At 45.2% G+C, this 16999-nt stretch overlaps 1 protein-coding gene across 2 annotated transcripts in view; it reads left to right on the top strand.

The window, feature by feature from the left end:
- The window catches only part of LOC137510731 (protein mono-ADP-ribosyltransferase PARP14-like), a 69749-nt gene that overhangs the window by 29399 nt on the left and 23351 nt on the right, over positions 1–16999 (top strand). For both annotated transcript variants that reach the window (XM_068233927.1, XM_068233928.1), the window contains exons 6-8: positions 522–752; positions 10520–10586; positions 15435–15578. In XM_068233927.1, coding sequence (XP_068090028.1) covers positions 522–752; positions 10520–10586; positions 15435–15578 — 442 coding nt within the window. The remainder of the gene's footprint in view (positions 1–521; positions 753–10519; positions 10587–15434; positions 15579–16999) is intronic.

Genomic DNA, 16999 nt, shown 5'->3' with positions numbered 1-16999 from the left:
CCTGGCTTGTAATTAACAGTTTTAGGCAGTGTTTACAAACAAACTAACCAGCTTCTAATAGGCTCAGCTAAGCATCGTGTGTGAGTCATTCAGAGTATGCAGGGGGCCTGCAGAGGGTGTGTATCGCTTCTACCAATCACAAGCAGCCCTGCACATTCCACACAATCAAGCTTTAGCCCGACAAACAGGACAGAGGAAAGATACATTGATTTATTACAGAGACAGTGCAGTTAGGAAAGACTGCAGTAAGCCAGAGCAGATTAGAACAGGCATAGGAACTTATAGGATAGAAGAACTAAGGCTGAAAAATTTGTTACAGAGTCTCTTTAAGGAATCACATATTCAGAAAGCCGAATTAACAGCTTATTTTTGTATTTAGTTTCCCTAATCCACAAAGAAAGTGTGAAAGTGCTAGGACACAATATCTGTCTCCATGCTAGATGTTGCCAGAAAACTGATTTAAAATATAAAAAATTAAGCACTGCAGTATACTTGTGACAAATGATTTCCATGTTTTGTAGGTCCTGAGAAAGGGGATCTCTGACTTGCTTCAGAAATGCAGTTCTAAGAATATGGAATCCATAGCTTTTCCAGCTTTGGGTACTGGCATTTTTTTTGCCTTTCCCCCTAAAGAAGCAGCTACAATAATTGGAGAAGAAATAAAGTGCTTTGTTGAAAGAAATCCAGATACTAGTATCAAAGAAATTCACATTGTAGTAAAGCAATTAACAGAACATGAAACCATTTTCATTGTAAGTACTCCATTGTTATGTTTATTTTGATCATTACCACTCTAAATTATAAAAATGTGAATATGACGTCTAATCTTTTCCTACAAAGGATGCAGTGTGGTTTTGGTTGCTGATGTTTTCTAGTCTGAATATTGGAGATTTTGGGGCATATTTATAACGTTTTTTTTATCACATTATGTACAACACAGTGATGTAGTTTGCAGCATGGTAGCATAGCGGGCAGCACGGTGGCATAATGGATAGCACTCTCGCCTTGAAGTGCTGAGTACCTGTAACGATTGTGGAATTCTCTCCATGATCAGCGCACAAGACGTGCGCTGACACTGCGGAAATCCTCCACAAGCGTGTAATTTGAGGGAACCCAGCAAAAGGTGCAATGCACCTGTAGAGGGAAATTCCTGTCGACAGGTGGAGCTGTGGAGTGCAGAGGAACAGCTCCTCTGCCCTGCCACACACGCCAGACAGGAATTGCACGAAGGAAGAAACGCAGGGCAAGATAGCCCTGAAAGAGAGAGATCAAAGCGACAGAGGGTATGTGTGTCCACCAAACTAGTCGCCACCCTGCGACGATGAACACACAACCATGAAGACAAAGTGAGAAGGCAATCGCCAGAGATGGCGATTGCTAACAGCGACACAAGACCGAATAAGCACAGATGAGGAATGTATGTATGTCCACCAATCTAGCCGCCACCCTGCGACGGCGGACACACAACAGGGTAAACCAAGTGAGAAGGCAATCGCAAGAGAAGCGATTGCGAAAGAGAATGAGCACAGGGACAGATTGTATGTGTGTGCACCAAACTAGTCGCCAATCCGCGACGGTGCATACACAACAGCAGATATGAAGTAGGAACGCAATCGCGAGAGATGCGATTGCCCGAGGTGACACAAGGCTACAGCAAGGCAGAGCACAAGAGTAGCAAAGGCACAGCAAATGATACAATGAGAAGATAAGGGAAATAACAAACGCTAGCTAAACGCGAACACCGCACTCATTCGCAACAGTGCACGCGTTTATGCACGGTCTCCGCGTGTTAAGCACAACAGAGACAAGCACGCCTAACTAACCACCGACAGACAAACATGAAACAGAGGACGCGAGCGCTTGCTTAACGGTTACCTCACCGAGCCTCCCGCAAGCATTCGTAGCAGACAAGACAGATACACGAAAACAGGAATAAGTGAGAGAGACGGATCCACAGCACTAGCGCAAGGCGAGTGCGATCCAGGCGAGACAGATTAGAAACATAGCTCTTTATACTGCCAGTATTCAAAGGAGGCAGGTAGGGAATTTGCATAACGAGTGTATGCAAATTTCTCAGCAGCAGAACAGACCAGAAACTTGTAATGGAAAGACAGGTCTCTCTTGCAGAGACCTGCAGCCCACAGACTAGAGGAATGGTTAAACAGCTGTCTGCCAGTGCATCCAGCTGAGCGGATCATTACAGTAGGGTCGGATTCCAGACGAGCCTCTAGGGTCGGATTCCAGACGAGCCTCTAAACTGATATTTGCAAAAGACTCTAACTGAAGACTCATGAAGGTCGGGGCAGCCCGACAAGGCCCAATTCCAGAGTCAGCCCACCCGAAACCGACCTTATCGGAAGGAGAAGCCACCGAAACATGCCCATCAGCACCACAAGTCTCAGCGTAACACCCATCAGTACTGTGAATGCCAGAGAAGAAGCCATCCACACCCACCGAGCCATGCCCACCACCTTCCAAGGACCGTCCAAAAATACCAACCCTGCCACAATACCCATTCGAAGTGTCCCTTTCCACAAAGCACCCACTGCTAATCTCATCCAAGGTACCAGGGAATATTTCTCCCAGGATCTCCAAGAACACTTTGAAGCTCCGCAGAGATCCCAGGAGGGCAGAACGATCACCAGGCTCACATGGAGAACTATCAAGAACCCCTATAGAACCAATGACAATTCCGAATTCAGAATTACCAAGACAAGCATCAAGAACAGGGCCTTCAGGGACCACCTCTGGGCATGCAGACAGGCAGGCAACATCAGAACAGGTCTCCACCGAGGAAGCATCTGAGCAGGCTGGCAACCGAGACACACTTGGGCTTTCTGGGTCACAGAACACATCGGGGTACACTAGCCCAAGAGGAACCTCAGGACACTTTGAGGAACTGCCAACCTCAGAGTCTGTCACGACAAGACCAACACCAGAACCGGGCAGAGAATCATCACGAGCAGTGGTCACAAGCACTGGACTTTCAAAAGAAGGCTTGGATTCAAACCTAAAAATCTCTGTGACAATAATATCATCATTGACTACATATGAGTGAAGCTCCACCAGAGCTGCAAAGGTACTCAGCACAACAGCAATGCCTACTGAAGTGGGCAACACCTCAGAAGGACTTGGGGGGCAGGAGACATCTCCTACAAGTTCTGCACCCTTTGGGAGGAACTCGGAGGTCTCCAGGACATCATTTTTCAAGTTTTCTGAGAAGGATTCTGAATTATCCATGTTACAGGGCAAAACTGGAACTTTATTTTGTGGACAGGGCAGATGTCCCAGGGAAGGTTCCACCATAAACTGAGACTGAATTCCATCATTATGAGCGGAATGTACAGGAATATTTACTGGAACACACACTGACTCCCTAACTTTAATCTCACTGCACCCAGAATTCTGCGTAGCAGTCAAACTAGCTTGCAACTCCAAAACTGCAGAAAAACAGGTGAGTATAGTAGCAATACCTAGACGAGCCTCTAGGGACACTGCAGGAGACTCTAAACAAGGCCATCTTAACTCATCCAGAGTACAGGGTGCAGAATCAGCACTTTCCTCAGAACAAGAAAGGGACTCACAAATGTCAGTGCGAGTGGAGATCATGTTTTCATTCATGGTACAGGGCAGATTCAGAGAAAGCTTCTCTGAGCAAAGCAAAAAAGCTTCAGCATCAGATTCGCAAAACCGAAGCGCTGTCTCACTCCTAGATTCGGCTAACAATGTAAAATCCGAGGAGTCAGGACGCAAAACTTGCGAATCAAAAAATCGCTTTAGCTTGTGAAACTGACGCTTCCATAGTGCAAACCTCTGCGATCTGAGGGGCAGACTGTAAGGCGTTCAGGACAGAAACACTGGAGCAACTGTCACCAGGCAACAGGCCCTTACAGGTGTGAACAGGGTGAGACAAAGACGCATTTGCAGTAGAAATAGCGACAACATCAGGAAAAACTTTATTAGACATATTAATTTTACTTTTGATGCTGCATAATTTAGGAATTTTCCCCATAGCAGGATCACAGATGGAAGATCTTAAAGATCTGTCTCTAAGTGACAAGGGGTCCCACACATCCTTGAGAAAACTGGCACATTCATGCTGATCACAATCTGCAGGAACATCAGAGAAACAGGCATCAGATCGCAGAGATTCAAACTGCACGCAGTCAGGAGAGAATCCTCCAGGATTCGCACAGGAATCAACCACAGTGGCACACCCACTCATTTCAGATCGCACAATGTCACGACTCACATGCTTTACCACAGAAAGGCAGGAACAATCATCCGACAACGATGTCTCTTTATTGGAATCAATTGATTGGTGTGTGTGCAACTCATCCAAAATCGTCTGCCATACATAAATCACCAGATCCACATCACCCTCATCACATTCATCGGAATCAATCAAAAGGTACATAGAATCGAGACAATCATTCAAGACATCTTCGCTTTTTGAGATGTAAAAATCGCAAAAGGCTTTCCAATCAAAATCAAATTCCTCCATCAAGGCCCCAATGTCCCATGAGGCAAATGGAGGTTCAAACAGGCCAGTATCCAGATAATCTCCATATGGGTGGAGTTCAGGAACAAGAACAGATTTTTTAACTGCTTTAATATAGTGTGCGATCCTACCTATAATAGGATCCACATAAGCTTTGGATTGGGGCGAAAACCCCGGAGACTGAGCCACATCATTGTAAACATCATTATCATACTGAATGGTTTTGCACATTTCAGACTTGACAGAAATAACCTCTTTACTTGTGGTTGCTATGGGCAACGAATCTTTTGGCTGACAAGCCAAATCAGCAGACTGGCCTGCAAGCACCAACTCATTAACATATGGAAATGACACAGAAATGCTGCATAACCCAATCTGATCAGCATCATGCACTGCAGGAAAAAACTCATAGAAATAACCTGGCAGGGGAATTCTAAGCTTACGAGAAAATACATGACTCAGAAATCTGCGAGGGTTATGTCTCAGATTCTCGTGTCTGGCACACTCATCAGCCCACACAAACAGATCCCCTTGGAAAAGATTGTAAGCAATCTGACCACTCCAAGTGGAAATATTGGTGGCCTGAAATTGAGGATTTGCCAAGAATCTGGAACATTCTAATATAAACTCATCTCTGGTTTCAGAGTCCAGTTTCTTAAACCTCTTAAAGATACAGGACCCATCTTTGACCAAATCGTACAAATCGGAAATTCCCTCTACACTGGGAATTTCGATTTTGCTGGTCATACTGTAACGATTGTGGAATTCTTTCCGTGATCAGCGCACAAGACGTGCGCTGACACTGCGGAAATCCTCCACAAGCGTGTAATTTGAGGGAACCCAGCAAAAGGTGCAATGCATCTGTAGAGGGAAATTCCTGTCGACAGGTGGAGCTGTGGAGTGCAGAGGAACAGCTCCTCTGCCCTGCCACGCACGCCAGACAGGAATTGCACGGAGGAAGAAACGCAGGGCAAGATAGCCCTGAAAGAGAGAGATCAAAGCCACAGAGGGTATGTGTGTCCACCAAACTAGTCGCCACCCTGCGACGATGAACACACAACCATGAAGACAAAGTGAGAAGGCAATCGCCAGAGATGGTGATTGCTAACAGCGACACAAGACCGAATAAGCACAGATGAGGACTGTATGTATGTCCACCAATCTAGCCGCCACCCTGCGACGGCGGACACACAACAGGGGGAAACCAAGTGAGAAGGCAATCGCAAGAGAAGCGATTGCGAAAGAGAATGAGCACAGGGACAGATTGTATGTGTGTGCACCAAACTAGTCGCCAACCCGCGACGGTGCATACACAACAGCAGATATGAAGTAGGAACGCAATCGCGAGAGATGCGATTGCCCGAGGTGACACAAGGCTACAGCAAGGCAGAGCACGAGAGTAGCAAAGGCACAGCAAATGATACAATGAGAAGATAAGGAAAATAACAAACGCTAGCCAAATGCGAACACCGCACTCATTCGCAACAGTGCACGCGTTTATGCGCGGTCTCCGCATGTTAAGCACAACAGAGACAAGCACGCCTAACTAACCACTGACAGACAAACATGAAACAGAGGACGCGAGCGCTTCTTAACGGTTACCTCATCGAGCCTCCAGCAAGCGTTCGTAGCAGACAAGACAGATACACGAAAACAGGAATAAATGAGAGAGACGGATCCACAGCACTAGCGCAAGGCGAGTGCGATCCAGGCGAGACAGATTAGAGGAGATAGCTGGTAGCAACCACTGCTCCAGCTATACTCCAAGAACAAAGATCAGAATGACTTCCTGTCGACCACCGCTGGGACAGAACAATCGCACCAGACAAACAAAACAGATATGCAATCCTAACTGCACTAGGGAAACTGCCTAGTGCAGTTCCAGGAATTACTCTAAGCTAATCGTCAAACAATGAGCAAGGCTGACACTCCGGGAGTGTTCCACAGGACTAACCCTTATGACCAGCAAAGGACTCTGGGAAACATAGCTCTTTATACTGCCAGTCATCAAAGGAGGCAGGTAGGGGATTTGCATAACGAGTGTATGCAAATTCCTCAGCAGCAGAACAGACTAGAAACTTGTAATGGAAAGACAGGTCTCTCTTGCAGAGACCTGCAGCCCACAGACTAGAGGAATGGTCAAACAGCTGTCTGCCAGTGCATCCAGCTGAGCGGATCATTACAGTACCCAGTTCGAATCCCAGCCAGGGCACTATCTGCACAGAGTTTGTATATTCTCCCCATGTCTGTGTGGGTTTCTTCCAGGTACTTTTGTTTCCTCCCACATCCCAAAGACATACAGATAAACTAATTGGCTTCCCCCTAAAATTGGCCTTAGACTACAATAGAGATATGACTATAGTAGGGATTGGATTGTGAGCCCATCTGACAGTTGCTAACAAGACTATAAGCTGTGTAAAGCACTGCGGAAGATGTCGGTTTAAAATAAATACTAAGTAATAATAACAATTACATTGAGCAGTTCATTTATTTAGATTAGGACTATGGTAGACACTCTCAAATAGAGATGGTCAAGGAGATGCTATTCATTCTGGCTTGCATGCAAATGTAATACAAAGTGTATGCAGCTTGAAAGTAGGCCAATTAAATGTATGATTTTGATTTGCCGATTCCAAGCTGCATACTTGCATTAAATTTGCATTGGAAGATTGAACTATTGACTATATCCACTATAGAATACACATTATCCAGCAAAACTTGAAATCATTTTAATAGATAAAAATGTCTTCTATATAGTTAGTGCCAAAAAGTTTGCAACACTCACCTCATATCAGAATAAAGCAAGACTGCTGGGAGGGTAGTAAATTACTGCAGTCATTTACACCAGCCTTAAAGGGAACCTGAACTGAAAATAAAAAGTCAAAATAACCATACACAGGTCATAATTACCTCCCGTGTAGTCTACTCCTCAATCACTTTCTTCTCTCCTGCGCCCCATATGTCCACTGTGATCAATGGATTTCTCTGTCCTCCATTTTAAAAATGGCCATTACCCCCTAACAGCTTCCTGGTCAGTACACTGTTAACCTGCCTGGCGTTCTATTAAGATCGCCAGGCAGGCTGCGGGAGGGTTTTTTTTTAATAAAAAAAAAACTATTTCATGCAGCCAACTGAAAGTTGGCTGCATGAAAGCCCACTAGAGGGCGCTCCGGAGGCGTTCTTCCGATCGCCTCCGGCGCCCAGAATAAACAAGGAAGGCCGCAATGAGCGGCCTTCCTTGTTTTGCTTACATCGTCGCCATAGCGACGAGCGGAGTGACGTCATCGACGTCAGCCGACGTCCTGACGTCAGCCGCCTCCGATCCAGCCCTTAGCGCTGGCTGGGCTCAGGCGGCTGGGGGGACCCTCTTTCGCCGCTGCTCGCGGCGAATCGCCGCAGAGCGGCGGCGATCAGGCAGCACACGCGGCTGGCAAAGTGCCGGCTGCGTGTGCTGCTTTTTATTTCAGCCAAATCGGCCCAGCAGGGCCTGAGCGGCAGGCTCCGGCGGTACTGGACGAGCTGAGCTCGTCCAGACCGCCCAGCAGGTTAAACTGTAATATCACCCACTTAAGCCATAAGGAAACATGGACACTACCTTACACATTCAGTTATAACTCACAGCTGCTGATATATAACTGACAGCAACTGGTATATTTCAGTTCTGACAAAATCTTGTCAGAACTGGAAGGGATCACTGAAAGAAGAAAACGGTGAGCTTCTGAGAGGAACTGACAATGTGGTTAGTATGTAATATTAATTTGAGCTACATCATGTGTTTATTTCAAATAATTTTCCTCGCTTCAGGTTCACTTTAAGAGTTTTTTGTTTGTTTTTTTAAACATAAGATTTTGTTGGGGATTTTTGCCCAAAACTGGAGTAGCACAAGAGGAAGAGGCTTAAAGGACAACTTAATAATAACAATGTGGAGGCTGCCATATTTATTTCCTTACCTGTTGCCTGGCAGTCCTGCTGATATTTCATGCATTAGTAGTGTCTGAATCACACACCTGCAGCAAGCATGTGGCAAATACAGTCAAACTTCAAGCCAAATATCTGCTTGTTCAGGGTCTATGACTGAACATATTAGAGGCAGGTGATGAGCAGAACAGGCAGGCAATTTGCATTTTATAAAGGAAATAAATATGTCAGCCTCCAAATCCCTCTCACTTCAGTTGTCCTTTAAAGTGAACCTTAAAATTATTTAAAATAAACAAGATGAACCACGCAGCAAATTAATATTGTCACTTATGAACCGTGAAAAACACATTCACAATCGGTTTTCTGCACCAATTGTGATTCCCGTTACAATTCAGGTTGTATGTGTAGGGGCAAAAGCCCCTGAGGTCTGGCTATTCCAGCTAGATAACAAAGATTATATTCTAAGAAGCGGTGTGGCATCTCTGGTCTGGGAAATAGTATCCTTCAGCTATCAACTAAAGGTACCCATACATTTACATGATTTCCCACTGATAGACAGCAGATTCGATCACTGTGATCGAATCTGCTGAGAAATCGATTACGCAAACGCGGACAGATCAACCGATATCCATTCAAAATCAATCAATTCCGATCAGAGAGGGATCTATCTGTTGGTCGATCTGCTGGCAATCGACCAGTGTATGGCTGCCTTTAGTGTAAACTTTAGCCTGAAAAGCACCATTTGGCTCTACTGGTGCCAGAGAAGCCTTAGAGCACAGCAAGAGGGCAGACATAGAGGAGCCACCCAGACCTGGCTATGACCAGATTTAAAATAACTGTACTTTCTTATTTTGCTTTTTAAGAGACCCTGTACTTGTGACCTATATGAAAAGTATATCATTTGACTGCTAACGCCCTGCCAAATATTTTAATATGTCTTTCAGGGGCTGACATAAATAGCAACCCCAGTAATAAACTTCTCAGGAAGGGAATGTCAGACACTATTCATGTCTGGTATTAATGTGATCCATATTCTTTGGGGTTTTAGAATTTGCTATTATTTTTATGTGATGAATATTGCCTAAGATACAGGCATGTCCTTTATTTGGGATTTCATTTTAATTTCCCCCCCAAAAGTAAGGGAATGCCTAACCTCCAGCAGCAGGGGCAGAGCCTGACTCAGAGCAGCATCCTGCAAAAGCAGAGAGGCTGAGTGCAGTCTCACTCCTCCATCTTTTCCATCACGTAAGCCTGGAACTAGCGAGAGGAACGTGAGGCTGGCTTCCATTTTGCCTGAATTCTGAAACAAAAGGAACTTTTCCATTTTGCTTGGATTTCCACAAACAGACAGATTTCTTCAAAATCTTTAAAGGACCTCTGTCACGAAAATCTTAAAAATGTTTAAATATATGTAAACATATACAATTAAGAAGTACGTTTCTTCCAGAGTAAAATGAGCCATAAATGACTTCTCTTCAATGTTGATGGCATTAACAGTAGGTAGTAGAAATCTGACAGAACCGACAGGTTTTGGAGTAGCCCATCTCCCCATGGGGAGTTCACAGGGATTTCTTTATTTTCAAACAAATTATTGATGCAGAGACCAGCATAGACTGCAGCAGGTTTACACACTACATGCAATTTAGATTTTTTATACAATCCGATTTTTGATTCAGATTAATAAACGTAGCAGGCTGCAGTACTTTTTTAAATCGGAATAAAAAATTGGATCATATAAAAAATTGCGTTGTAGTAATGCAAGAGGCCTAAAAGGAAAATGTAGCAACTTATTTTGTATGTACTGAGGATGAGGTACCTGTATCCTTAAAAAAAGAGTGAAATAAATCATGTATCGTTGGTCAGGATTACATTTTAATTTATTATAAGCATACTTGCTTATTAGAAGACTAATACTTTAAGCCTTTGTATAAAACACATTGAAATATGAGAATTGGGCACTTGCTGATATTACTCCTGTACGTTTGGTGAGACACATGAGCTCACATGTTCTTTGTCCTTATACTGGAAATGTAAGAGCCACAAATCGGTACAAACAGAGTTTTTCAATGTAAAAATGCTCTGCTGCTGTTTACTTTACAGGCCTACAGAGAAACACTAGCAGGGATGGATCTGGGGCAGAGAATCCTAGTGTGCAATGAAAATGGAGGTAATTTACTACATGTAAAAATTCAGTTTTGTATGTGACTGTGTGCCTGAATGTGTATTGCATTTTGTGGGCTGTACGCAGGGCTGGATTTGTACTCTTTACCACCCAAGGCCACTGCCACCAGCCGCCCGCCCTTCAGTATAGGTAGAGAGATGACCCCTTCCCCCTTCCCTCCAGTATAGGTAGCCAGATGGCCCCTCCCATCCTTTCCTCTAGTATAAGTAGCAAGATGACCCCTCCCTTCTTCCCTCCAGTATAGCTAGCCAGAAGACTACCTTAATCCCTCCTTTTCCCCCACCCCCTTTCAGTATAGGTAGCCAGCACACCACAGCAGCCATCAGTGTCACTCATTTCTCCACTCGTCTCCAGTGCAGAAGCTTCCTCTTCCTTTCCGTCTCCAATGCTGCCCAAGTCTATAGCCACTGGCCACAATGCAAACGTGCACAGAGAGCATGGTGGCTGCTGCACAAGCGGCTAGCAGCAGAGTACTGCGGTCAGGCACTAGCCTGCTCTCCCTTCATTGCTGCATTTGCAAGCTTGCAAATGCATGCTGCACCAGTTTAGCCTGCTGCTTTGGTCCCCCTTCTCCTGTGGTGCCCCAGGCCATGGCCTAGGAGGCCTTGACCTAAATCCAGCCCTGGCTGTACGTCTGCATTCACATTTATTATTGAGCTATGTACTCACTTATTTTTATCACCTGAAACTGACTGTTTGGGGTCATCTTGGGTGTGTACAGGTATCTCCCAATGCAGGTTTAGAAGGTCATAAGCAGGGGCGTTGCTAGCCCCAAAGATCAGTGGAACGTGCCCTGAATCTATTCTGGGGTGCCCCGGATGTCCCCCAGGCAGAGTCGGGCAGCAGGTGGCAGTACTCACTTCTGGCTGCTTGTCTTCAGATTCTGCAAACATCTTCTCTTCCGGGATTCTCCCTCTAGTGTCTGAGAATGAATGAGACGCTAAAGCTCCTAGCATCTGGTGCTGGGGGGGGGGGGGAATCGCCAGCTACAGAGGAACTCTCCAGACTTGGAGAGCGGAGGGAGGAGATGAGTAGTTCCTCCTGCTGTGCTACTCTGCTGGGGGAAGGGGGAAGGAGAGGAACAGAAGTGGGGCCCCATAGCAAGACTTCTATGAGCCCCTCAGATGGAGGTGCTCTTAAGCAATGCATCCTGCCCATACCATATGGATATGAGTTAATCTGGCAATTTACATTCTCATGTAATTATTAACACTGCACATAGTTCATGTGCACTGAGACAAAGTCATAGGGCGGAGGAGCACAAGAAAGTTAATGGTGAATACATTAAGTATTAAGTAGGGGCCCTGGGCTCCCTATGCTCCAGGGCCCCATAGCAGCTGCCGTGGCTGCTATGGCTATTGCTACGCACCAGAGGAACAGTGAAGACACACACACAGCGATGCAAGCTCCTTATGGCACAACAGCTACCAGCATGTCATCACAACAGCCAGCATGCCCCATGGAGGTACCACACAGCACCTAGCATGTGGAGCCTCTGGGGAGAGCATGGTGTAAGCTGTGGTGCCTCAATCAGGGTATGTCGGGTACTGTGGTGCCTCTACGAGGCCATGCTGGGTGCTGTGGTGCCATGCCGGGTGCTGTAATGCCTTTATGGGGGCATGCAGGGAGCTGTGGTTCTTATATGGGCACTTGCTGGGAGTTGTGGTGCCTCAATGGGAGGACCATGGGAGCATGGGAGGGGGTTCACTAGAACAGAAGAAAGCCAGACCAGCCAGAACAGAAGCCAGGTACCTCTCTGTCTAGTTATGTTTAAGCGACGCTGCCTATTTATGTGATTTGCTGTTTTTTTGTGTTTTTTTTTTGTATTAATGGAGAAGGGGGGCTTCATCCAACATTTTGCTGGGCAGGCATACTTACACCGCTGTTAAGTAAATTTGGCTCCACCCATGATCACACCCACATTCTGGTGCGTGGCCACACCCATTATTTGGCTGGAGTGCCCCGGGTCTTTTAGGATCCTAGCAACGCCTCCGGTCATTAGTGATATGAAGTAGAGACTTCCATGGGTCTGAATTTGTAGGCCGCATGCAACCAGCAGCCTGCAACCCACAACTGACTTGCCCTTCACCTTTTTGGTGGTACCCAAACAGTGGCATAGCTAAAGATTATGGGGCCCCATAGCAAAATTTTATGGGGCCCTCTAATGTAGGCACTCTTTCAGAGGCGGGACAAGGTCCTCCAGCACCCAAGGCTGAGACACCAAAGTGCGCCCCTCCATCCCTCCCACCCTAGCTGTCACACACGGATTGCTATTAGACTTAGAGAGCCACAGGGCCCACAACCTCCCCAACACCTTAATATATAGTTATCTGGCTTGCAGTCACTGCTATGTATCCCCTTTTCTTATTTCTTTCTGCTTCATACACAATTAGGAATGACAGCTGAATGAATTGTGTGCCCCCTCCTACACTGCGCCCTCTTCAGCCTATGCCTCGCCCGGCCCTGCACTCTTTAGCTATGCCACCTGCCCCTACCCTATGGATATTAGTTTGGCAATTTACATTCTCGTGCAATCTATATTGCATATATTCCATGAGCACTGAGAGAGTAGAGGAACACAAGAAAGGTAATTGTGAATACGTCAAGTACCATCTGGGCCCCCTCAGCTCAAGGGCCCCATAGCAGCTTCTATGGCTGGTATGGCTATTGCTATGTCCCTCTACCCAACCCTTAAAGGTGTGTACACAACTTTTATAGATGTCACCCATTGGGGATCACGACCCGATCCCCTTGGGTGTTATTGCTGGGCTGGGCTGCACGGACGCATGTCAGCTGTGTAGCTGACTACAAGCTGTGTTGCTATGCAGAGAGACAAAGAGAAGACGGAGCAGTGCGTGTGTGACGTCACACGTTGGGGGGTGGAGCGGAGTGAAAAATGCAACCGGCCATAACCGTAGGTGAGTTGACCCACTTAGCGGATCGCTTGCAGGCTGGGGGAAGGGGGCCGCTGTACACACACCTGATTATCGGCTGAGGCAGTCATTATCAGTCGCCTTAGCTAACTTTAGTCAGGTGTGTGTGTAAGCCTTAAGAGTTTGGGTGCGCAACCTAACCTGCAACCCAACCCCGCTTTTTAATTTTTCTTCTAAAATGCACACTGTAAGTCTAGTAGAAAGGCTGAAAATAAAATAAAATGAAAACAGATACATATAACAGTTCTTGAATAATTCACAACAGAACAAAGCACCCACATCCCTTTCTACTTATGCATCAGGCTGTGCTAAGCACAATTTAAGCGCAAGTTAACCCTATAATGAATTCCAGTTTGCTGGCTTGGCTCCATAAATCATCTGGCAATGCAAATGCCTTTAATTTGATCTTTAGTCAGATTGAAATGAAGAGGTGCAAGTTAGTACACTTGATCTAACAAATGATTTATATTTTAATCAGGGAGATATTAACCAGTTCAGGACCATAGGGCAGGGCCGGGCCGAGGCAGAGGCAAGAGAGGCTCCAGCCTCAGGGCGCAGTGTAGGAGGGGGCGCACAACTCGCACAGCTATCATTTCCCTATTGTGTCTGAAGCAGAGAGAAATAAGAAAAGGGGATACATGGCAGGGACTGCAAGCCAGATAACTAGAGATGAAGGTGTTGGGGGCCCTGGGTCACCTCTTAGTCTAATAGCAATCAGTGTGTGACGGCTGGGGTGGGAGGGATGGAGGGGTGCACTTTGGTGTCTCAGCCTTGGGTGCTGGAGGACCTTATCCCGGCGCTGCCATAGGCTAATACCTCCCTAGTGACCAGGCTATTTTTTACAATTTAGTGCTCTGCAGCTTCCCGCAGAGCCATATCACTTAGCACGCAAGTGAATCCCCCCTTTTCTGCCCACCAACAGAGATTTCTGTTGGTGGGCTCTGATCGCTGGTGTAATGTTTATTTTTTTATTTGTTTTTTTTTTTAAATAAATTTGTCTATTTTTTATTTTTACTACTCCCCTCCCATCCCCCGACAGCCAATCAGGTCGATCCCCTCTCATAGGCATCAGCCTATGAGAGTGGATCGCGATCGGAACCTCTCTAGGGGACAGCCGAGTGACACGGCTGTCCCCAGTACAGCGCTGCAGTATATCTCAGCGCTGCACAATGTAAATAGACGGTGGTTTCACTGTCTACAGTCTGCCGCTGGTAGACTGATGAGGGAGCGGAGCTAGGTCACTCAAGCCGGGATGCACGCGCATCAGCACACGTGATCCCTGTAAAACACTGTCCCAGAACTTGACGCCTTTCGCCGTTCGGCCTATCGGCATTAGGCGGTCGGTAAGGGGTTAATTGCCAGATCTATTGTGTGTCACATGATATGGCCAGCATCATTGCACAATGGACATGTAAACAGTGGCTTGCTGCTTGGTGGGAGGGATTTAAGCCAAAGCTCCACATTTATAAGTCCTTTGGCTTAATTAGTAAATCAGGTGAATGGTTCCAGTTGATGACCACATAGCTTTGTATTATATCAAGTGGTACAACGCCAACAGTAGCAGCATTCCAATATTCTGAAATCTGATCAAATATCTAGCAGTTCAAGGAGGTAAACCAAATAAGCAGTCAAAATCAGGGCAACACTTAGCACCAACATTGCTCTCCATTGCATTGATGGTGCCAATCAATGACGCTGACTAGGACAGTGATGCATGCAGCAGTACATTCCACTTATGCACTGATTCTCAACACATCAGTACTATATGTGGCCCTGAACTGCTCACAGCAACGCATGAGGGTACAAGCTCTTGTGGCGAACTGATTTATCATTATCAGGATGTTATTTAGGCTGAACGTATTACGTGCAAAGTTGTCATTACTTACACATGTCCTTGCAGAATGCTTTCCAAAGATGAAAATTGGAGACAATATTGAAAAGAAATTCAGAACATTGTCAGTGTCAGTTGTTTTTGGTGACATCGTGGAAGAGTCTACAAATGCTGTTGTCAACTCCACCAACTTTGTTGGCTGGAAAAAAGGCAGTGAGTATAATGAATGAACAACTTATATTACCATATTTTAAAATGTCAGCAGTAGTATTTCTGATTAAGATTGTGTAACTTTCCTTTCTGTTTGTATATCGCCAATGAACTTATGAGTTAAAAGATTGTGTAGCTGTTTCTAGAGAAAATACACAACATTAAACAAAATATTGCTCTGGACTGGAGCTTTTTGTAATGTAAAATCATACTTTGAGTGATGCAGTATGTAAAAGTACGCTATACAGTAATCTGCTAATTCATTACCCAAAGTAAAGAGCGGCTTGTATTGTATAGGGTATGCTATTGTTATTTCTTATGTTAATAACAGTAACTAATGATAATTTCTTGAACATTAACTTACGACCAATCGTATTCCTCTTTCTGAGGTGAAGCTGATTGTCCCTTCTACTCAGTCTTTCTACTGGCTGTGGCTGCTCAGCTTATCAAGTAAGCTCCAGTAGATATAAGCTGCTGTGGGGCTCGTTTTAACTTTTGTTTAGCAGGTGTGCTTCTCATTCTTTTACCAGGGAGAGTGCTATAGTATGGGTGAAAGATGACAGGTTTCCCCCAAAAAAATTTTTATGCCAATTAACTCTATAAGTGTTTGGCTATATATATATATATATATATATATATATATATATATATATATATATATATATATATATATATATATATATATATATATACAGTGGCTTGCAAAATTATTCTGCCCCCTTGAAGTTTTCTACATTTTGTCACATTACTGCCACAAACATGAATCAATTTTTTTGGAATTCCACATGAAAGATTAATACAAAGTGGTGTACACGTGAGAAGTGGAATGATAATCATACATGATTCCAAGCATTTTTTACAAATAAATAACTGCAAAGAGGAATGTGCGTAATTATTCGGCCCCCTTTGATCTGAGTGCAGTCAGTTGCCCATAGACATTGCCTGATGAGTGCTAATGACTAAATAGAGTGCACCTGTGTGTAATCTAATGTCAGTACAAATACAGCTGCTCTGTGACGGCCTCAGAGGTTGCCTAAGAGAATATTGGGAGCAACAACACCATGAAGTCCAAAGAACACACCAGACAGGTCAGGGATAAAATTATTGAGACATTTAAAGCAGGCTTAGGCTACAAAAAGATTTCCAAAGCCTTGAACATCCCACGGAGCACTGTTCAAGCGATCATTCAGAAATGGAAGGAGTATGGCACAACTGTAAACCTACCAAGACAAGGCCGTCCACCTAAACTCACAGGCCGAACAAGGAGAGCGCTAATCAGAAATGCAGTCAAGAGGCCCATGGTGACTCTGGACGAGCTGCAGAGATCTACAGCTCAGGTGTGGGAATCTGTCCATAGGACAACTATTAGTCGTGCACTGCACAAAGTTGGCTCTTATGGAAGAGTGACAAGAAGAAAGCCATTG

This window comes from Hyperolius riggenbachi, chromosome 1 (genome assembly GCF_040937935.1).
Source record: "Hyperolius riggenbachi isolate aHypRig1 chromosome 1, aHypRig1.pri, whole genome shotgun sequence".
Taxonomy (NCBI): domain Eukaryota; kingdom Metazoa; phylum Chordata; class Amphibia; order Anura; family Hyperoliidae; genus Hyperolius; species Hyperolius riggenbachi.
The sequence above is the reverse complement of the archived record's forward strand: the minus strand, read 5'-3'. Positions and strand labels throughout refer to the sequence as shown.